Source organism: Rutidosis leptorrhynchoides, chromosome 2 (genome assembly GCF_046630445.1).
Source record: "Rutidosis leptorrhynchoides isolate AG116_Rl617_1_P2 chromosome 2, CSIRO_AGI_Rlap_v1, whole genome shotgun sequence".
NCBI lineage: Eukaryota > Viridiplantae > Streptophyta > Magnoliopsida > Asterales > Asteraceae > Rutidosis > Rutidosis leptorrhynchoides.
This window is the reverse complement of record NC_092334.1, coordinates 343,775,857-343,800,799: the sequence shown is the minus strand read 5'-3', so window position 1 is coordinate 343,800,799 and position 24,943 is coordinate 343,775,857. Positions and strand designations below refer to the sequence as shown.

The 24,943-nt window shown below is 33.1% G+C and overlaps 1 protein-coding gene across 1 annotated transcript; it reads left to right on the top strand.

Annotated features, from left to right (window-relative positions):
- The first annotated feature begins 5,876 nt into the window (after window positions 1-5,876).
- LOC139888883 (uncharacterized) lies at window positions 5,877-6,689 on the top strand. Its single transcript, XM_071871865.1, has one exon. The coding sequence runs from the start codon at window positions 5,877-5,879 to the stop codon at window positions 6,687-6,689; it is 813 nt and encodes a 270-aa protein (XP_071727966.1).
- Window positions 6,690-24,943: the final 18,254 nt, after the last annotated feature.

The window sequence follows — 24,943 nt, the reverse complement described above, 5'->3', positions numbered from 1 at the left end:
ACTTCTGAACATATCAAGAAAGTATATTCTTGATAGTTCTATTCTCAGTGATTCAGGTAATTTGACAAATCAAATCGTGCGATTACGTTCTTTCTTGTTTAGAACATTAAGTTCATTTGAAACTCCATACTTACGAATTCTGGACCATTACTCGCTTTACTAGAGGTCGAGAAGATAATAAAAGGGCAAAGAGTTCCAAAATATAAGAGAAAATATAAAGCCCAATAACAACACGGAGGTTACAAACCGTGGATATTAATACGAATAGCAATATAAAGACACGGTATAATTAAGAATAGTATCACCTCAAGGTAATAATAAAAGTAAACAGATTTTTCTGGTGGAAGATTGAAAAGAAGGATGACAGAAAGGGGATAATAAGGAAAATATCAAGGATTAGAGCTGGATTAAGCATTTTCACAATCTTTTGGATGTATGAACTAAGAAAGAAAGTATAGGAATGGTCAGAATAATGGAACGGAAGAGCTTAATTAATAATGGAAATATCAGACAGAGTAATCGAGATAGATCATCGTATTTATTTATAGAGATCTTAATTTCCTTATTCGCCAAAGAATCAAACCTTTTAGATTTCAAAGATTTTCTTTAAATCCCTTGAATTCCGGAATTCAACCAAGACAACGTAAAAAGCTAAGACGCACCTTATTTTCTAAATTCAAACCTGACTACGTCAAATGTTAAAAACAAATCTTTATTTCTCATTTCACTCTTTTGTGATAACTTCACCCGTACTCTTCACAAAATCGAATTGTTTTATCCATATTACTCAATGATGATAAGACTCTAATTTTCAGCTTGTATGCATCATGAGAACATATTTATTGTCAGCCATAACCATCCTAATCAAATTTCAGGACGAAATTTCTTTAACGGGTAGGTACTGTGACGACCCGGAAATTTCCGATCAAATTTAAATTTTATTCTTTCATAATTTTGACACGATAAACAAAGTCTGTAATATTGAGTCTCGAAAACTTTGGAACTATGTTCATATATTCAATTGACCTTTGACTATGCCCGATGATTCACGAACAATTGTGTGTAAATAAATATGTAAATATATATATATATATATATATATAAATATAAATCAAAATATAAATACAAATATAAATATAAGAGTATATATAATATTTGAGTAATCATATACACATTAATCAATTGGAATTAAAAAGGTAAAATAATAAATAAAATAGTTAAGTTACCATTAAAATAAATATATATAAATATATACATGAATTATATTAATAATTATTTGTGTATATATATATATATATATATATAAAATATATAAATATTAAATAAATGTTATTATATAATATAATATTACATAATTAATAAATTGTAATATTAATATATTACAAGTTTAATTATAGTTGTTATATTATTATTACTATTAGTATTAGTAGTATTAAAAGTTATAATATAAAATTTGTTATATGTAAATGTTATATTATCATTATTACTTTTATTATTAGTATTAATATTAGTATTAATGATAATAGCATTTTATAGTTATTTTAACCTTATATGTATATATATATATATATATATATATATATAAAATTGATATATACTTAATTTGTTATATCATTATTATTATTAAGGTAATTATAATAAATATTATTATTAATATATTGTATTATATAAAATAGGTAATAAAAATTAAATAAATAGATCAGATAGTTGTATATCTTTTGTCTTCTTTATTTTTTTTCTTTCTTTTGTTCTATACAACTCGTGATACCAGAGACACATCAACCCTACCTAAACTCATTCGATTACCTCATATTCTCTGCACCAAACCATTCGATTCATTATTATCAATTATCAATCATAACCGCTGCAAATCGAATGAATTAAATAGATGACGGTAGAAATGGTTCAGGTCACGGTAAGATTCAATCCATAATTCAATTTCGAATCCTTCACTAAAATCTAAAAATTCAGAGTTAATTGGAATCATCTAGTGAAACTATTGGTAAATTTTCAGGCTTTAATTTAGCAAATTGATTGTTAATTTTGATAGTCAAGCTTTATAACAAAAAGTCAAACCAAATTTCTTCATTCAAATTAGGATATTGTAGGATGTTTCCGGTTCAATTAATAACTCAAGAATATTGTAATTGTGATTTAAAGCAGGTCTCATAAAGAAATCATGAGCTAAAAATCTGTAAATTTTGAAATTTGAATTGTAGTTCAAAAACGGGTCTGTTCTTCTTTTTAAATCAAATTTTCGTGCTGTTTTTAGACTGAGTAATTCACGAATGATAATAATCGTTATTAATTAGCTTCTGAGTTAAATAAAACGTTTACCCAAAATGGATTCGAGTTAAAGTTTGAATTTTTGGATCCCTGGATTTAGGAAGAAGAAGGAGATACAGGAAAGCGGGTTAAATGGTTTTGGTTAGTAGCTTAATACAGAAAGACAGGAACAGAGGAGTGGTGTAGAGTGTTAACGGGTTATCAAGAGGTCACGGTTTCGAGCCCTGCATGGGTCTATTTTTTAGGATTCGTTTTTAAGAGGTAGTTTCAATTTCAAAAAAAAAAAAAAATTATTATTATTATTATTATTATTATTATTATTATTATTATTATTATTATTATTATTATTATTATTATTATTATTATTATTATTATTATTATTATTATTATTATTATTATTATTATTATTTATGAGTGTTGTTATTTAATAACATAAGTAATAAGATTACTAGTATAGTTATTATTACTATCATTTTGTTATTACTAATATTATTATTATCATTAAAAATATAATATAAACTTATCATAAATATAAGTATTAATTATCATTTATTATTATTATAGTACAATTATGGTTATGATTATTAATAAGTATTATTTATTTATGAACTAAACTTGGAAATTTTGGAAACTCTTATGATCTTGAATAAGATAAGTATTTAGATAAATATAAGATTTATATTGATTAGAAAATAACTATGATCGTGCATACTGTAAACAAAGTATCTATACATATGTAAATATAGATATAAAATCGTTAGATCTTAAGATATTAATAAGTATTTGATCGTTCCTTATTTGTCACGATTATTTATGTTTACATACGCAAAATTAACTATGTGTGAGTGAAAAAGGAGATACTTTGATGTGATTTTATGTTTTACAGGTAAGAAAGATGTTGGCGCGAAATGTGGTACAAAACAGCGGTTTAAATTGGATTATGGACAAGATTTGAGAGCTTAAAGAGTGATCAGGAAATTTGTATTGGCGTAAAATATGCCATTTTTGGTGTAAAATACGCCACAGCTCAGGTCAATCCAGAACAAAATCCAATTTCATGCGTAAAAATACGCCCAGGAGTTTTTACATTGGCGTAAAATACGCCATACCTGGCGTAAAATACGCCAGGCCAGAAAAACTGGTGCCAGGAAATACGAAAATTAGCTTTGTGGCCAAGTTTTCTAACCCTATTTAAAGGGAGCTCTAGGATTACGAAATGAACACTTTTTCCATCAGTTTTGGCAGCAGAAAACATTCCCAAACACCTCAAAACACCATCCAATTATCATTATTCAAGGATTTAAGGATTCAAGTCAAGATCAAGGTGTTGGTTCATCATGCAATCATCAAGAAACTCATTGATTATCATCACCAACATGCTTGGCTAGTTTTCTAAACTTTATCTTTTCCATGAACAATTGAATCATGTATAATTTCATTCAAGATTATGTGATTTGTGATGTTTAATACTTTTGGATTATGATGTTATGAATCAAGTTGATTTTTGATTAATGCAAGTTCTATGTTTGTTATTGCAAGTTAAATTATTGTAATTTAACATCGTGTTCTTGATCCAACTTAGTGTTAATTAGATTAGGGATAAAGACACCTTGTCTAGATTGCATAGTTTAAACCCAAGATAATAGAATTATTGAACTCAAGAAGTCTTGTCTATGAGATTTGATCAACAATTGATAAACATAATGCTTGTTTGAATGAATGCATGTTAAATTGGGATTGTGAAAGGATAAAGGCTTTACTCTCATTGTTTACATTTAAATCTTTTCAACGGTACGCTAGTTTAAGTTTAAATTTTAAGTAGTGATTAATCTAAATAGTCTTTAGTTAAACCAACAACTCAATCTGGAAATTGCTTGCTTGTTAACCATAACTTCTCGTGGAACGAACCCTGCTTACCCTAGCTAAGTTAGAGTAATTAGGTTATTTTTGTTCGACCCTTCGACATCGATCAAATTTTGGCACCGCTGCCGGGGAGGTGTGCGCTTGATTTGCAAGCTCTTATTTTATTGCTTTTGTGCTGGTTAGAAAAAAAAACCATAAAAATTATAAAATCACTAAAAATCCAAAAATAGTGTTTTGTTTATTTTTATTTTTGTCAGTTTTACGCTCGGTGTTTTTGTTTTTGTTGAAGTGCAGGTTAGTGTATGCAAACTGGGAGTTCGGGAGATCAAAATCTTAAGCCTTTAGACCCGGAAATCGAGAAATCTGCAAAAGCTAATCGAAAAGCTACAAGAATCTTAAAGGGTTCGACAGTGGCTTCAGCATCCACTCAACCACAGTTAGAGACACATCCGATTGTTCCACCAAACTCTCCTATATCAGAGTCTGACACTGAAGAGGAAGTTTTTGATCAACAAGACGAGATGGCCGAACGACCAAGAGGAGTAGACACCTACTACCAACCGGGTGATTTTGAGGATCATTCACCCATTGTTTATCCTGCACCGGCAGGAGGAAACAACCGACGATTTGAGGTCCGACCTCAACTCATTTCGATCTTGCCAACCTACCGAGGTATGGCTAATGAGGAGCCATATGAACACATCACTGAATTTAATGGGATATGTGCTACTAATCAGGTAAACGGTTTCACTGATGATGAGGTACGTCTTCGATTATTTCCTTATTCAGTTAAGGATAAGGCAAAAAGATGGTTTCTCTCCTTGCCCGCCCGGAGTATTAATACTTGGGCGGAAATGAAAAAACGATTTTTAGAGGAATTCTACCCCATAAGTAAAACTTCAGACATGCGTACGCAAATAAAATCTTTTAAACAATTACCGGGTGAATTATTTCATGAAGCGTATGAACGTCTGAAGGAGTTACTTAGGGCATTCCCACACCATGAGATACCCAAGTGGGAATTGGTTAAAGTTTTCTATGATAGTTTAGATTCTCAAAACATGCAGTTTCTTTTGGCGGCTAGTGGTGGGGCATTCTTAACTCGGTCTAGTGATGATGAATGGACGTTCTTCGAACAGTTAAGCAAGGGTTCAAAAACCCAAGCTTTGGTTAATCGTAAATAACCTAGTACCTCCCGAGTGAATCATGTTTCCGATTCGGGTGGTTCATCTAGGAACTTAGAGCAGAAATTTGATGATTTGAAAATGCTTATATTTAACAACCCAAACAAGGGTCTTGCTTGTAATGTTTCACAGGTTCAGGAAGTATGTGAGATTTTTGGAGATCCTTCTCACTTTGCATACGGATGTAGAAATGGGATTCCACCGGTAAATCAGCACATTGTGAAAGAACAAGTTAACGAGGTTCAGGGACGGAGATATGATCCATACTCCAACACGTATAATTCGGGTTGGAGAAATCATCCTAATTTCAGTTGGAGCAATAACAACGCTCTGAATGCTAACCAAGGGAACCAACTTAGACCACAAAACAACTTTCAAAACCAGGGTAACTTTCAGAACCAAGGCAACTACCAAAGAAACTATCAAAATCCTTATCCCAACAACCGAAACCAAAACCAAAACAATTATTAAAACCAAGGACAAAACCAAAACTAAAATTAAAACAGTACTTCAACTAATTAATCATCTAGATCGGATGCTAAGATGGACGCGTTCATCTCCGAAATGCGAAAAATGATAGAAGTGCAAAATAAGTCGATTGGTGCATTGGCTAAGGAGATTGGTAATGTAGCGGAGAGTAAGGGAAATAGGGAACCAGGTATAATTCCAAGCTACATGGTTCTAAATCCAAATCATAAGAACCAAGGAAAAGGGCATAGCGTTAACATGGTAGGTACCTTGAGAAGCGGAAAGAAGTATGACAATAAGGTTGGTGAAAAAGAGGTAGTGCAACCAGAGTCAAGTAAGTCTCCTATGGTTCTTGATGAGGAAGAGGTAAGTGAAGTTGATGACCAGGGAAAAGAGGTGAAAAATAAGGACCCAATTGTTAATGAAACCAGGAAATCGGAGACGGAATCAAAATCCGTTCCATTTCCCAAGGCCTTAGAGTCCCCAAACCAATTCCCTTGTGGGAAAAAGGGACCACAACTAGAGGATATGTGGAAAACGTTTAAACAGGTTAAGATAAATTTACCCCTCCTCGATGCTATTAGGCAAGTCCCGTCTTATGTTAAATTTTTAAAGGACCTTTGCACTCAAAAGAGGAAGCAAAGGGCGACTTTACCCAAAAAGGTGGAGCTAACCGAGCACCTAAGTGCGGTTGTCTCGGGTACACTTCCACCTAAGTTTAAGGACCCAGGGACCCCATTGATAGCTGTGACTGTAGGAAATGTGAATGTGAAAAAGGCGTTATTGGACCTAGGAGCTAGCTTAAATATTTTACCTTTTTGTCTAGTTGACCGATTTGAATTGGGTTTAATGAAAAGAACCGACATAATTATTCAACTAGCGGACTAGTCAATCAAAACGCCTAGGGGGATATTAGAAGATGTGATAGTAAAAGTGGAGGATTTCTATTACCCAGTTGACTTTGTTGTTATGGACATTGAACCTAGGAATAGAGATGCCCAACCCACTATAATCTTGGGACGCCCGTTTTTGGCCACCATTAATGCTAACATTAATTGTCGAATGGGAGCTATGGACATATCTTTCGGTAATTGTAAGATGAGGATTAATATCTTTAATTCTCTTCATACACCGGATGTCCATGAATGCTATCGGATAGATGTGATTGATGAATTAGTGGAAAAGCATACTTCTCACCTAATAACCAATGACCCAGTAGAAATATTTTGCTTAGGTGACAAAGAGGATGTTGAGTTTGAAGAGGTCAAGGCAGTAGAATTAGCAGTAGCAAGTACAATGGATGCTAGGTTGCCACCATGGACTTATAAATATGAGCCACTACCTAAATCCATTGATACTAATATGAGACCTTCACTAGAGTCACCACCAACTCTTGAGTTAAAATCCTTACCTTCTCATTTGAAGTATGCATTTTTAGGTACTGACGGCACTTTGCTAGTTATTATTACTTCAGATTTGATAGGTGTGCAGGAAAAAGCTTTAATGGAAGTGCTTCATAAGTACAAGGCTGCAGTAGGGTGGACGATAGCTAAATTGAAAGGGATAAGTTCCTCAGTGTGTATGCATAGGATAGTTACAGATCTGGAGGTTAAACCTCCTCATGATACGCAACGCAGGTTAAACCCGAATATGCAGGAAGTTGTTAAGAAGGAAGTTCTCAAGTGGTTAGATGCAGGGATTATTTTCCCTATTTCAGATAGTCAGTGGGTAAGCCCCACGCAAACAGTACCAAAGAAAGCTGGGATAACGGTAATGGAAACTGAGAAAGGTGAAAAGATCACAACACGTCCCGTGACGGGTTGGCGGGTATGTATTGATTACAAGAAGCTGAATGCTGCGACTTCAAAAGATCACTTTCCTTTGCCTTTTATTGATCAAATCATCGAAAAGTTTTCAGGTCATAAATTTTATTGTTTCTTAGATGGGTATTCTGGATATAATCAAATACCTATTCACCCTAGTGACCAAGAAAAAACGACTTTTACTTGTCCTTATGGAACTTATGCTTTTAAACGAATGCCTTTTGGTTTATGTAATGCACCTGCTACTTTTCAAAGGTGTATGATGAGTATTTTCTCAGAGTTAATAGGCGAGTCTTTAGAAATTTTCATGGATGATTTTTCAATATTTGGCAAGTCTTTTGAGTCGTGTTTGAATATGTTGGAAAAAGTTTTAAAGAGGTGTACCGAGACCAACCTTGTCCTTAGTTGGGAAAAGAGCCACTTTATGATAATGGAAGGGGTGATTTTGGGACACATTATGTCTGATAGGGGATTCAAAGTCGATAGGGCAAAAGTGCAACTTATTTCCACATTACCTCCACCAACCAATGTTAAGGGGGTAAGATCGTTTTTGGGACATGCGGGATTCTATCGTAGGTTTATCAAAGATTTTAGCGTTATTTCTAAACCATTGTGTAATTTGTTATTAAAAGACGCACCTTTTGACTTTGATGACCAATGTAAGGAGGCCTTTAACACCCTTAAGTGTAAGTTAACCGAAGCACCCATTTTGCAATCACCCGATTGGACCAAACCATTTGAAATTATGTGCGACGCTAGTGATATTGCGGCTGGGGCTGTTTTGGGTCAAAGAGTTGATAGGAAACCGTTTGTTATCTATTATGCTAGTAAGACGCTCTCGGATGCCCAGGTGAATTATACCACAACCGAGAAAGAATTATTAGCAGTAGTGTTTGCTTTAGATAAATTTATATCGTATTTGTAGGGGTCTAAGGTAGTTGTCGTTTCGGACCATAGTGCCCTAAGGCACTTGCTTGAGAAGAAAGAGTCTAAGCGTAGATTGATTAGGTGGATTTTGTTGCTACAAGAGTTTGATTTGGAAATAAGTATAAAAAGGGTATAGAGAATGTGGTAGCTAACCATTTATCTAGGATACCCCCGCCACCGTTTGACCCTGCTAAACTGATCCAGGAGAATTTCCCGGATGAGTGTTTGTTTAGTGTTGTGCAGGTACCTTGGTTCGCTCATATTGTTAACCATTTGGTGACTAAAAAGGTACCGGAGCATTGGAACAAGCACAAGAAGGATTACTTTTTCTCACAGGTTAAGCGTTACATTTGGGAGGACCCGGTTCTTTACTGGATTAGACCCGATCAAATCATAAGAAGATGTGTGGCGGAAGATGAGCATAAGGACATTCTAGCTCATTGTCATACTTTTGCATGTGGAGGACACTACGGAGTCAAGAAAACCGGGTACAAAGTACTCGACTCAGATTTCTTTTGGCCTACTATTTTTAAAGACGCATGTGCGTATGTTAAAAATTGTGCTAGGTGTCAAAGGATGGGGGGAATCTATAAGCGTAATGAAATGCCCATGAACCCAATTTTAGTTTGTGAAATCTTTGATGTTTGGGGCATAGATTTTATGGGACCCTTTCCACCTTCTTTTGGGTTTGAGTATATACTAGTAGCCGTTGATTATGTCTCCAAGTGGGTGGAGGCTGAGGCTACTCGGACCAATGACCACAAAGTTGTCCTAAAGTTTGTTAAGAAAAATATTTTTTGTCGTCATGGTGTACCTAAGGCCATAATTAGTGATGGGGGTTCGCACTTTAAGAACTCGCATTTTGCTAAATTCTTAAGGGATTATGGGGTAAATCACCGAATTGCTACGCCTTACCATCCCCAAACAAGTGGGCAAGTGGAAGTATCTAATAGGGAATAAAAAAGGATTTTAGAAAAAAACGTAAATCCTAATCGCAAATATTGGTCTTTAAGACTAGACGATGCGCTTTGGGCTTACCGGACAGCTTATAAAACCCCTATTGGTACTTCACCTTATCAACTTGTTTATGGGAAGGCATGTCACTTACCTGTTGAAATTGAGCATCGTGCAGAGTGGGATATTAAACAGGTGAACATGAACATGGATGAGGCAGGAAAAGCAAGAAAGTTAGACCTATCGGCGCTGGATGAGTTGAGACGCGATGCTTATGAAAGTTCAAAAATTTACAAAGAGAAAACGAAAGCGTTTCATGATAAGCAAATTGTAAGGCGGACGTTTGAAGTGGGGCAAAGTGTGTGGTTGTTTAATTCAAGGCTAAAGTTATTTGCGGGTAAGTTGAGAAGTAAGTGGAACGGTCCCTATGTGGTTACCAAGGTTACTCCGTATGGGGCAATTGAAATAAAAGATCCAAAAGGTGGGGAACCGTTCTTAGATAATGGGCAACGATTGAAAATTGCTTTCGGTTCGTCGCTTGATGATGCTAGGGTAGTTGAAACAATTCGGTTTGAACCCATGACAGTCCATCAACTTAGAACAATTCGGGTGAATGAATCAAAGAATTATGTTAGTAAAGAGAACATTGATGCGTGGCTTGATCAAAACGTTACTATTAGTCGTATGCCCAATTGTGACGTTTGGGATGATGATGGGCGATTTGATGATGCGCCCGAGGACGAGGTGTCTGAGGTTATTTCCGATGAATGTTTCGATGAGTTTGATAAAAAGTTGTCATTGGAAGAAGATGTTAAGGGAAGGCCAGAGTTCCGTCGTCAAGAAGAAGATCCCGGGGAAGTATTGTTCGAATTGAGTTTCATTGGGGTCTTACCCCACTTTGCTAACGATCATCGTGAATTCAAGGTGATTGCCGATATGGGGTCTATAATTAATATCATGTCATACGTGACGTACAAGCGATTATTTCTTGACAAATGTTCTTTATGCTCGTTGACTAAATCCGATGCGGTCATCACACTTGGCAACAATAGTAAGTGTCAGGCACTTGGTGTACTTCGTGATGTGATGGTTAGTGTGAAAGGTGTTTTCCTTGAAGTACCATTCACCATTTTCGATATGCCTACGGATGAGGATGTTCCATTGTTAGTCGAGCGTGGATTCATTGCAACCGCGGATTGTAAAATAGACCCGGGTGCAGGTTCTATCACCTTTGAAGGAGGAAACGGAACTTTTAGATTTTGTAATTCGAAAAATATGCGTTTTCCTTCGGCATATATAGTTGAGAGAGAATTTGATGAGGGTTATTGTATGATGCTTGGGATACAAGATGTTAACACAAATGAAGTAGTTAGTGAAGAAATGGTAGAGGATAATATAGACATGGATGAAATCTATCAAAGTGCTGAGTGTGGGGGTATTCGCTTCGATCAACGCTTAGACTCCGAGTTAAGCGAAGATGAACGAGCTGAAATTATGTATAACTCCATGAAATGAAATTATAAGGAGTTCAAGAAAGCTAGGAGCGACCACAAGTTAACCGAGAAAATGTTGTTCGAGTTAAGTCCGGAAGAACGTGAAGTACTTCTAGAAAAAGTTGAAGAAGAAAAGTCTTTTCATCTCTACTTGGAAAGAAAATTGAAGAGGAAGAGTGATGAGGGTTTGAGCAAAGATGAAACCATTTGTGTTAACACGGTTATGGAAACACCCGAAGTAGAAAAAGAACCGGATGTGGATGTAGAGGAGATTTGTAAGACGCTTGAAAGTATGTGGGAAAAAGAAAACACGGAAAGATTCATGAACAACACCAAAATATCTTTTGTTGATGATGAGGGGAAAACAATTGAAGTTGAATATGTTAAGTCCAAACCAAAAAGTGAATCCAAACCAAAATGTGAATTCAAACCTCGCATTAAGTATAGAGATCCGGGCGAGTTTTCGGTTATGTGTCAATTTAAAAAGAAGAAGACCTACAGGGCATTGCTAGATTCTGGTGCAAGTGTTAATATGATGCCAACTAAGGTTGCAAAATCAATAGGCATCCGGGAGTTGGTTCGAATTAATACAAGTATTCGATTTGGAAATCAAACGGTTGATGACCCAATCGGGATTGCAGAAGATGTTCTTTTCATTATCCACGGTATTGGTTACAAAGAAGATTTCTTCATTATGGATTGTGAACCTGATGCAAACACTCCAATTGTATTGGGATGAGGATTTCTAGCAACCGCAAGGATGTAACTAGATTTTGATACGGGGAATTTGATAATTAAAGATGAAGATAACATGATCACGCTCCGTATGGAAGATGGATTCAGCTCTAGCAACAACGGGGCCGATGATCTGGATGAATACTAATCCGGAAGAGGAGTTGAGTGTGCGACTCCATCAAAATCCGTACACCTTTGTAAAGTTTGTAAGTTGTAGGTGTTTTAGTTTGTTTTTTACATACGGGTGGGGCAAAGTACCATTTTTGAGGCTTAAAATGGGATTGGTTTAAAGGACTATCTCTAACTTTGTGCATTGAGGACAATGCAATGCTCAAAGTGTGGGAGGGGGTCAAGGTTTTTAGTCCCAAAAACTTTTTGTGCGAAAAGAATGTGAAAAATGAAATTTAAAAAAAAAATTGGAACCTGAGTACTGGCGTAATTTATACCAGTTTTGGCGTATTTTACGCCTATGTAACTTGTGGAGTCAGAAAATTTTTGCATCTTGGGCGTAAAAATACGCCAGGTTTGTACGCCAGAAACTGCATTGGCGTAATTTACGCCAGAACCGGCGTATTTTACGCCCGTGTAATTTCGCTGGAGCCGGTTTTAGGGGATTAAAATGGGGAAAAATTATATATTTATATATAACTCATGTACAGCCATTAACCACGACCACCATCACTCTAAACCCTAATTTTTCATCATCTAAACACCAAATCAAAGCTTAAAACATCATCAATTCGTCATAACACTTCACAAAAACATCCAAATCCTTACAAAATCATTCAAATTGGGTGTTGATTTGTGTTCTTGGCTAAAACCTAAGTTTGGGGGTTTTGATTTGTGGGTTAAATTCTTCAAGTATTCTTTCAATTCAAGTTTTAACATCAAGGTAATTATCATTCTTGTATTTTTCATTGTTTTTGATTATCAATTTAGGGTTTTTGCTACTTTCATGTTTATGTGCTAGGGTTAATTCGAAATAATTATGTTTAAGCATTGTTTTTGTTCTAGCTATTGTTAATTGTGCTTAGATATGTTAGTAGGATATGTATGCATGACCAATTTGAAAGTTTGGGTTAAAACGTTAATTGCCTCCAAGTAGTTGACTAGGGTTGACTTTGACTGAAAATTGGTAATGTTTGTGACTTGAATGTGTGTTTTCAATGTTTAATGTTTAAATTGGTGTTTGTTAAGAGTCAATGCAATATTATTAGATAATAGAGTTTGTAGTTTTCTTTGGAATGATGATTACAATGTCATATGAAGTTTACTTGAACAAGGGGGTGATTAATGGTGATGATAATGTATAACATGTTAAATTAAGTGTCTTGTGGTTAAACGAGGTATATAAGATTGATGTATTGATTTAGTGCATGAGGTTAGGATTTGCATGTATTGCTAAAAGTTTATAATGTGATATATTGAGCAATGACATGTAAATTGTTTTGTTTAAGTCCTAAATTGTTTGTTGAGATTGTGTAATTGCAGAAAATGTTGGGAAGAGGTAAGAGAAGCCGTAGCAATCAAGGAGAATCTCCAAATTGGATGGATAAGAAGTGGTTGAGTGAACTACCATATGATGCAGGGATAAGAATTGAGGGGAAGAATGGTTATGATTATCCGACTGAAAAAGGGTTGTTTGAAGTACCGGCTGATAGTTATGCTATGTTGGTGAGAACGCTATTTCACGTTGATCGACCTGATGTTGAGAACTTTGAGCTTTCAAGAAACAAGCTAAAAATAATTCCAAGGTTATTGTTAACGGTGATTAATTACAATATACTTCATAGAAAAAGCGATCGTATGTTGGTTCGAATGCACGAGCTACCTTTGTTGTATGCTATGGTAACCAATGCAACAGTACCTTCACTATGATTTGTTATGATGACTTGGATTTGGGAATGTCGAGAACAATTGAAACAAAGGGCGGTGATCCCTTATATGCGATTTTTGTCCTTCTTTTTATGGAGGAATGGAGGGATTTCGAATAATCCCAAGGGAAAAAGAGAAGAAATTAAGAAAGTAAAAGAAAAGGTTCCCCGATTGGAGTTTATGCGACAAGGGGATGGTTATGTAATCGAGAATCCAGCTTATTTGGAGAGGTATACTTTCGGGGTAGAGGATGATGAGCTTCCTGAAGAAGAAGAAGATTATGATTCAGCAGCGTCGGCCGAGCGGATTATCTGAACTGTTGAGAATATACATGATAGGGATGATCCGGACTACAACCCTCAAGGTGAAGGATCGAGTAGAGGTAGGAGATATGTTCAGGTGGATGAACAAAGGTTGACTAGAATGGAGGAGCAACAGAGTACCCTTCTTGATGCAGCGAGGGCTCAGTTTTACCTGACTGAGCGATATCAACAAGATGTTTTTGAAAGGGATAACCGAAGGCGTCAGTATGAGGATATGTTACAGAATCGGCTGGTTATGCAGTATTATGAGCCGATTGATTATTCGACTTATGCTTCGGGGTTTGCACCAGGGGGTGGAGTATGTGAATCCACCCGCACCATCTGTAGCACCACCATTATTTTATCAGCAACCCACACCACTACCACCGGATATGGAGAGAGCTAGAGAAGAGGGCAGGAAGTCGGTGTTCGACATGACACCATTATCGAGGAGCTTGTTTGATAGTATCTTTGGTCCTGATCCCTGAATGGGATGAGCCTCTCTGATTTTAATCAGGTCCTGTGCTCCATCTGTAATAACATGTACACTTTTCTTTTCTTTTATTTTTCTTATTTTATTTTATTTTTCTTATTTTTATTTAAGTAGTTAAATGAACTTTGTGGGTATGTTCACTGCAAGCCCTCACGAGACAAAACTAGTCCACCCGAGGGAATCGGGTGGTTTAAAGCGGATCCCTCCGAAAGTGGGCTAGTTAGTTTTTATGTTTTCTTTTGTTTTTGTTTTGTAAGAATAAAAGGGATGGAAGGAACATGTTGTGTGATGAATTGGAGTTGGTATGCTTGTGACAATTGTTATGGAAGTTGCTTTTAATTCCGGGTAATATTGTTCTTTTTCTTCTTTCTCCTTGTTAAATTTCCTCATTTTGGTCTAACATAACTTTTAAACATGCATACGAGGACGTAGCATGACTTAAGTGTGTGTGTGTGTGTGTGGGGGGGGGGGGGGGGTGGAAGGAAATTTGCACATTTGGCCTAGCTTGAAAATGCTTGTTGTTTAAAGGTTTTATGACATAAATGGTTTTAATGGCCTAGGTGGTAAAAAAATTTAATTTTTAATTTTTATAAGCTATAATCAAGATGTTGACCCATGAGAATACCCATAGTGATTAAGAATTAACTTGGAAGTTTTTGGACTTGGCCGGTGAGGAATGATAGTGTTAGACATTTGACCTTGTTGACCTTGACTAGTTAACTTTAAGGAAATGTACTCTTATGGAGAAAAGAAAGGTTGAGAATGAGATCTCATTGTTGTATGCTAAGTAGCATGAATGATAAAGAAGCACTTTAGGATTTTCTTTTTAAACCAATTTTTTTTATTTTCGCAGCCAGTCTACCCAGGTCGTTAGTACACAATTGTGTACTAGAATCTAGTAGTGACCATTAGCAGCCTAAGCCTTAGAAAAAAAAACAAAAGAGAAAAACCAACTTCCCATTCCTACCCTTATTTTTAGTTATTGATGTCGAATTTAATCTTGCTTTATCTTGTTTAGATTTGGTAAGATTAGGTGACAATGCAACTCATTTTTGCTAAGACATAATTGGTTTAAATTAGCATGGCAATTATAACTAGCTATTATGTTATAGTGTTTGTGGCTTTTTAATTAGTTTGACTCAGAGTGGTTTCCGAGGTTCCACAATGGATTCCATGATTTACTCACTAGTATGAAAGTGCATAATAATGATGATAGTCACCAATGCAACACTTGTAGAGTTTACTCTTCCCTAGGCAAAGGTCGAAAGGAGGTACTTTATATCACAAGCTATGACAATGATATACACCCAACAACCATTATCTACATTGCATACATATATCTATATATATCATTGTCACCATCACCACATATTCACCCTTACAACCCAAATGTTCTTAATATGCTATTTGCTGTGTGCTATCATGAAAAAAAAAAAAAGGAGGAAATGAAAGAGACGAATTTGAAAATGATATATGCCAAAAATTGTGAAACGATTGCTTTAAAAATCATGGACCACTGAGGCATAGAAAAAAAAAGAAAGAGAAAAAAATGAATAATAAAAAGAGAGTAGAAGAAAAGTATGCCAAAAATTGTGAAACGAGTGCTTTAAAAAGCATGGACCACTGAGGCATAAAATTCGTTCTCGATGAAATGTCAAGTCAAGAATGTAAAACTCCTTATAACCTTACAAAGTACCTACACCTTTCATGTGATGCCTCGTATAAATGGGCAATGTAACCAAAATACACTTCACCGAGCTTGTGGTATGGGGTATTTCCAATTAGACTTGGGGGGTTCATTGGTGTCGGGACTTAGAAGCTATGCACTTAGTACTAGTGTAGACAAGGGCATGAGTTTGGCTAGTTGAAAAGTTAAGGAAGATAAGAACACAAACATATGTATGATTCTAGTTTTAGTGGACATTCCGATTTAAATTAATTTATCTTGGTGCGAATGAGGTTCACGTTAAAATTTCTAAACCTTATAAAGTTTGATTGGTTCGACATTCGTAACCGCTTTACACCTATTTTTATTTGAGTCATGACTAACCCTTATACAATCACCCCGGATGTAATTAAACCCGCTTGGTGTTTCTTTTGACATGTTACTTAGATGCATTTGTATTGTTGATTAAAAGGGTAAGTGTGGATCATAAAAGTTGTGAAGCATAGTTGTTTAACTTAGTCTAAGTATTGATCCATTTGAAGATTCGGGGAAATGTTTGAGGTTTATGATGATACGACTAGCGTTGGAATTGTTGAACTAAGGAAGTATTTTGTGAAAAGAAGTTCATGATTGAAGGTGTTAGAGGTTAAAATTTTTTTCTTGAGGTTTTGAGTGATTGGCCCATATCGTCCTTACATCTTGATTAATAGTTAATTTTGTTTGCGAAAAATTATTTGAGTTAATGCCACCTAAGAGTTGTTGTCTCGTGGTTAAAAACCGATTTGCTTGAGGACAAGCAAAAGCCAAGTGTGGGGGGTTTGAACGTTCCTTATTTGTCACGATTATTTATGTTTAAATACGCAAAATTAACTATGTGTAAGTGAAAAAGGAGATACTTTGATATGGTTTTATGTTTTACAGGTAAGAAAGATGTTGGCGCGAAATGTGGTACAAAACAGCGATTTAAAGTGGATTATGGACAAGATTTGAGAGCTTAAAGAGTGATCAGGAAATTTGTATTGGCGTAAAATACGCCATTTTTGGCGTAAAATACGCCACAGCTCAGGTCAATCCAGAACAAAATCCAATTTCAGGCGTAAAAATACGCCCAGGAGTTTTTACATTGGCGTAAAATACGCCATACTTGGCGTAAAATACGCCAGGCCAGAAAAACTGCTGCCGGGAAATACGAAAATTAGCTTTGTGGCCAAGTTTTCTAACCCCTATTTAAAGGGAGCTCTAGGGTTACGAAACGAACACTTTTTCCATCAGTTTTGGCAGCAGAAAACATTCCCAAACACCTCAAAACACCATCTAATTATCATTATTCAAGGATTCAAGGATTCAAGTCAAGATCAAGGTGTGGTTCATCATGCAATCATCAAGAAACTCATTGATTATCATCACCAACATGCTTGGCTAGGTTTCTAAACTTTATCCTTTCCATGAACAATTGAATCATGTATAATTTCATTCAAAATTATGTGATTTGTGATGTTTAATACTTTTGGATTATGATGTTATGAATCAAGTTGATTTTTGATTAATGCAAGTTCTATGTTTATTATTGCAAGTTAAATTATTGTGATTTAACAGCGTGTTCTTGATCCAACTTAGTGTTAATTAGATTAGAGATAAAGACACCTTGTCTAGATTGCATAGTTTAAACCCAAGATAATATAATTATTGAACTCAAGAAGTCTTGTCTATGAGATTTGATCAACAATTGATAAACATAATGCTTGTTTGAATGAATGCATGTTAAATTGGGATTGTGAAAGGATAAAGGTTTTACTCTCATTGTTTACATTTCAATCTTTTCAACTGCACGCTAGTTTAAGTTTAAATTTTAAGTAGTGATTAATCTAAGTAGTCTTTAGTTAAACCAACAACTCAATCTGGAAATTGCTTGCTTGTTAACTATAACTTCCTGTGGAACGAACCCTGCTTACCCTAGCTAAGTTAGAGTAATTAGGCTATTTTTGGTCGACCCTTCGACATCGATCAGTATTATTATTAATAATATTATTATTACGATCACTACCAATATTATATTATCATTATCATTATTATTATTATCATCATTACTATTATTAGTATTATTATTGTTACTATTATTATTAATGTTGTTATTATTATTAATTAGTGTCATTACAAGTATTATAATTATCATAATAATTATTAGTATTTATTAGTTACGGACTACTAGTTATTATTATTATTATTATTATTATAAGTATTAGTTATCATTTATAATTATAATTTTCATTATGGTGATTAATATTATAATTATTACTAGTATTATTACCATTAGTAGTATTAATAAGTAATATTGTTATTAATATTATCATTAACAATAGGATCGTTATTATTATGTAGTAGGTACTGTTATCAAAAGTATTATTTTCCTTGTCTTAGTTAGTAAACTTTTCATTTTTATTAAAAACTACTGTTATTAATATTATTATTATTATAACTATTATAACTATTAATATTATCATTAATATTAGCATCAATATCATTTTTGACGTATTATTATTATTACCAAAAGTATCACTATTAAGATTACCATTCGCAAAAAGAATGTTAGAATTATTATTACTAATGGGCATTTAGTATTAACATCAAAATTATTATTTTTATCATCATTATTAATTTATTCATTATATTAAAAATTACTAATATTATCATTATTAATATAGTTATAATTATTATTACTATGATTATTTTTACCAAAATTATTATTTTGTTTTCATTAAAACTATCATTATTATTATTATCAGCATTATCTATATCAATATTACTAAAAATAATTACGTTTATGAAAATGAAAGTTTTAAAGATATTATTAAGGTTGTAAGTATGTTTTTAATCAAATTAACAAAGTTTATATAAATATTCATATATAACATATTAAGTATTTTTATTAAAATACTAATCAAATACATATCAATATAACTATATAAATATTAAACACTTTGAATATATACATAAACTAGATAAGTATAATATATAATTTAAGATATAATATATAAACATGTTCGATTACGATTATATATTTTAATATATATACAATTGATATAGGTTCGTGAATCTGAGGCCAACCCTGCACTTGTTCAGTGCCGTCATATGCATAATTGCTATGAAATACAGTATTGTGAGTTTCATTTGCTCCCTTTTTAAATGCTTTTGCAATATATATTTTTGGGACTGAGAATACATGCGCTGCTTTTATAAATGTTTTACGAAATAGACACAAGTAATCGAAACTACATTCTATGGTTGGATTATCGAATCGAATATCACCCTTTTTAGTCCGGTAATCTAAGAATTAGGGAACAGAAACCCTAATTGACGCGAATCCTAAAGATAGATCTATTGGGCCTAACAAACCCCATCGGGTTACAGATGCTTTAGTACTTCGATTTTATCATGTCCGATGAGAGTCCCGGAATGATGTGGATATTCTAGACGCATTTTGTTAATGTCAATTACCAGGTGTTCACCATATGAATGATTTTTATCTCTATGCAGTTTGTGCGAAATGCCTGATATGAGATGATATTTATGAAAAATGGAAATGAAAATCTTGTGGTCTATTAAAATTGTGGAAATGATTGATTATGATAAACTAATGAACTCACCAACCTTTTGGTTGACACTTGAAAGCATGTTTATTCTCAGGTGCTGAAGAAATCTTCCGCTGTGCATTTGCTCATATTAGAGATATTACTTGAAGTCATTCATGACATATTTCAAAAGACGTTGCATTCGAGTCGTCGAGTTCATCAAGATTATTATTAAGTCAATTATAGTTGGATATATTATGAAATGGTATGCATGCCGTCAACTTTCGATGTAATGAAAGTTTGTCTTTTAAAAACGAATGCAATGTTTGTAAAATGTATCATATAGAGGTCAAGTACCTCGCGATGTAACCAAGTGTAATGTACACGTCCTGATGGATTAGGACGGGTCATGAAACACAACAATATACATTCTTTTATAAGAATCAAAACAACCATACTCGTTCAAATCTAATTACATATTCTGATCTTGAAATCTCAGAATTCAATTCGAGATATAACCAAAATACTCACTCTTAGATCCTTACATCTTTCAAAGCTATACTTTGACTTCAAACTGTGTTAGAACATCATATGTATATTAATGATTACAATCCGTGTTTAAACCCTCCGAAATTTCTGAAGACACTTCAAATCATGAACAATTGAGATGATGATCCAACCACGTGTTATCCACAGTTATGTACCTGAAAAACTCTCGAAACCAAAGTCATAGTTTAACACGTATCCGTGTCAGACTCTTTGGCATTTACTAGCTAAAATAACTTTTCAATTCCTTTCCAAAGTATCCAATTTTGTCACAGCTCCAGCAAGTCAAATTCGACTCTTCAGTCGAAACAGCCTTATTATAACCTTGATATATATGTTGCCATTTCGCCATCGTTACCGGGGAACCGTTTATATTCCACCACATTAGCAGTAAACTTATCAGCAACTGTAATGATCTAGGATTTTTCGAAAAATCATTATATCGAAACCCCATCATTTACTCATCCGCACCTTGTAACAAGAATTGCCATACCAATTTTTGAGAATCAGCAATCAGTATTTTGAAACCTCGCAGCATGTCTACACCAACGATTATATGTGTACATATAACATCTATCTCTTGGAATTATATACTTTGAATGTGAAGTTTCTAAAAAACACCCTGATCTGCGAACTAGATCTCGAAATGCTGATGAAGCAGCAAAAACTATAAACGATGTCAACAGTAAAAAGTTTGATGATAAAGAGTAGTGTGTTGGTAAAGCTCAGTAAAAGAGAAGTTTTGGGACTGGAAAACGGATTGAACAAAGTATGAAGGAGGCTGTGGACAAATCACAAAGACTGAACCTGCCTTCAAAGAATCCAAATGATTCAGTATCTGCTGAAGCCATTAACGAATACCTTGATCCTGACTCTAAACCCGTGCGGACAAAATTCTTCATCTTTCTTTGATATTAGAAATTCTAAGATATCATCGTATCTTTCATTATAAATATCATCCATATTTTTGAAGATATTTCCATAATTATTCTTATCTGAAATCATTTACCTCTTCGCGCTATCTGTATTACATCATAAAAGAAACTATTTTAGTTTCTAAATTCTGAAACATTCGAGTTTAAAATAGAAATATTTTTGAAGTAGTGTTGGGAACTGAAGCATGAATTAGTATAATATAATGACACTTGATCAACGTGATTATATTACAGTAAGTCATGCTGAGTTTCTAAATGGAACGTGATGATTCACAGATCATAACGTCATCATGTGCCATGTTACACGACTCTTGTATTCTATTTAACCTCTAAAATATCAAGAAATTATTTCTTGATGATTCGATCTTTTCCAGGGTATTCTGATAATTTGACAAATCAAGATCGTGCCATTACCATTTCCTTCTTAGAACATTAACAATGTTCATTTCGAAATTTATATCTGCAAATTTTGGACCATTACAAGCGGTGCTTAATCGCAAGAAGAAGAAATGAAAGGACAAAGCTCCGAAACAGAAATTGGAGTATAAATCGTAGCAAATAAAAGAGAGCATTAACTGGGGATGACAATGATTATAGAAGACAGAAGCAGGGACTTTGAAATATAAGGGAAGATATAAAGCCCAACAACAACCTGGAAATTACAACCCGTATATATCAATGCATATAGCAACATAAAGACACGGGAGAACTAAAAACACTATAATACCAAGAGTATAGTAGAAGTAAATAGATTCTTCCAGCAGCAAATGAAAAAGAAGAATGACATATATGAAAATTAGGAGTATATCAAGAATCAGAAATGGATGAAGCATATTGACTAATGTTTAAAAGTATAAATTGAAGGAGAAAGAATAGAAGGTGTGAGTTGTAATAAAACGAAGGGGGTGGACTTATAATAAAATATTCGATGGAGCAATCAAAACAGATGATTGCATTTAAAGTAAATCCTAATTTCCTTGATTACCGAAGAATCAAATCTTATTACGAAGATTTTCTCCAAATCTCTTGAACTTGGAAATCAATCCTATCTACGTCAAAAGATATGACGAATTTACACCTACTCATTTCACTCTTTTGTGATAGCTTCACTTATACTCTTCACAAAAATCAAATTATTTTATCCATATTATTTAATGATGATAAAACTCTATTTATCAACTCATATTTGTCATGAAAACATTCTTATAGTTAGCCATGACCATCCCAATCAAATTTCGGGACGAAATTTCTTTAACGGGTAGGTACTGTGATAACCCAGAAATTTTCGAACAAATTTAAACTTGATCTTTATATGTTCTCGACACGATAAGAAAAGTCTGTAATGTTGAAATCTCAAAAACTTTGAATTATGTTCATATGACCAATTACCCTTCAACTGTTCTCGACGATTCACGAACCATTAAATGAAAATGATTATATATACACACACACAGACACACACACACACACACACACACACACACATATATATATATATATATATATATATATATATATATATATATATATATATATATATATATATATATATATATATATATATATATATATATATATATATATATATACATATACATATATATGTATGTATGTATGTATGTATATGTATATTATAACTTGAAAACGTAAACAAAATATTAGATTTAATACTTTACATGATTGTATTTGTTTCAAAATATTTATCGATGGAATTAGAAGATAAGATCAAATGATTGAATTATCAGATACATTGAATTATGATTACAAGTCTCTGTTGAGAGGTCCACTTTGATTTAGGAAATCTGTTCCTTTTAACGGTATTCGGAATATTTATTAATGTGATTTAAAAATAAAAAAAAAGTGTCATTAACAAGGATTAGACAAAAGTTAGTGGAAGATTTAAATTACATAAGAATCAATTGACTTAATTTCAAATGTACGAAAACATTTTTTGATATAATAGAACTAGACTATTAGTGTCTTTGTTTAAATACCGTATGTTGGAATATGAGTTGTTGAATATATAAATAACTTGCAACGTATATCTAAAACGTGTTCATTAAATATATATGTTTTCAAATTAGTTTAGTACACGATAGTAACACTAGCTTAGTGATGCGATTGATATTTAAAAAGTCAGTACATAAATGAATTGTACCTACTTAAGTTTTCCAATGAAAACGTTATGGGTTATAATATTTTCTAAACGAAATTTAAAATGAACTTTGAAATATAATTAGTTTTGAAAGACTAAATATTATATCATCAGATAAATATTTCAAACATATATATATATATATATATATATATATATATATATATATATATATATATATATATATATATATATATATATATATATATATTACGTATAAATTTACAATTCTAAATAAATAAATAAATAAATAAATATATATATATATATATATATATATATATATATATATATATATATATATATATATTAACTTAGACATAAAATGTCCTGATTTAAAATAATATATTTTGATAAACAATCAGCCACTGATTTATAGAAGCAAATGACCACAACGCTCAATTTTACGAGTTACATTTATTACAAAATAATTTATCGAAGAGTAAGTCTAATTATTGTTAAATGTACACGTCGCGTAAAGTAAAGTGTTAGTTTTCTAAACGTGCAAACATGCGCTCGAGAAACCGAAACCGAGACACTAGTCGAGTGACAACGTACGATACTTCGGAACAAAAATTACAAATTAACGATGCACATAAATATAATATAATATAATATATAATTAATTATAAAGATTAAATATTAATATATATATTTATATTAAATAAAGAAGTGTCGGCAATCTAATTTGTGTTTGTGAGCTGGATGGTTAACTCATGCGATCGCATGAGTTCACCACACAAACCTCATGCGATCGCATGAGGGGTAGGTGGTGAAAACTCCTTTATATTTTGAACGATTTATATTTTGGATGAATCAGTTTTCATGTTTTCCTTCAATCACTCCGTAAAAGTTAATATATATTATTAATAATATTATTATTAATATTAATCTTATTATTATTGATATTATTATTTTTGAGTAGCGTTATTATTAGTATTATTATTATTACATAAAATACTACGACGAGGTTCTGCTCGCGTGATTTCAAAATGTATTTTTTTCGAGTGGGATAGGGCTAAGGAAATTATGGGTTATAGCTATGGAAGTTATGGGTAAAGTTTATGGGTATGCTCGTGAGGCCAACTTAGTGTTTATCATCTCCGTTACGTCTACGTACCTTTCCTGTAATATTGAATCTCAATACTGATACGGGAGCACTCATAACTTAACTTTTATATATTAATAGTGTATCCCTGATTAGTGCTCAAGTATTTAGGATTATGTATGCTTGTACGTTTAATTTTGTCGTTAGATAGTTTATGCTGAATCCTGAATTAGATACATATGCTACTGGGATATAGTATATGATATGCATGTCGTTGGAAAGCTAGCGAAAAATTAAGAACTTTTCATTTAGAACTCGAATGGTTTCGATGAACAGATTAGAAGTTATAGTCAACTGAATTTTTGTATTATTGTTAAAATGATTATTATTTCTATCATCGTTATTGTCGTCGTTATTATTATTATCTAATAATTATTATTATTATTACTATTATCATTATCGTTATAAGTATTATCATTACAAATTTTCATTTTTATTAGTATTACTATCATTATTATCATTAAGATTATTATTAACATTATTATTATTATTATTATTATTATTATTATTATTATTATTATTATTATTATTATTATTATTATTATTATTAATATTATTATT

Coding starts and splice junctions, on each gene's coding strand:
- LOC139888883 (XM_071871865.1), top strand. CDS start 5,877: ATGGACGCGTTCATCTCCGAAATGCGAAAAATGATAGAAGTGCAAAAT.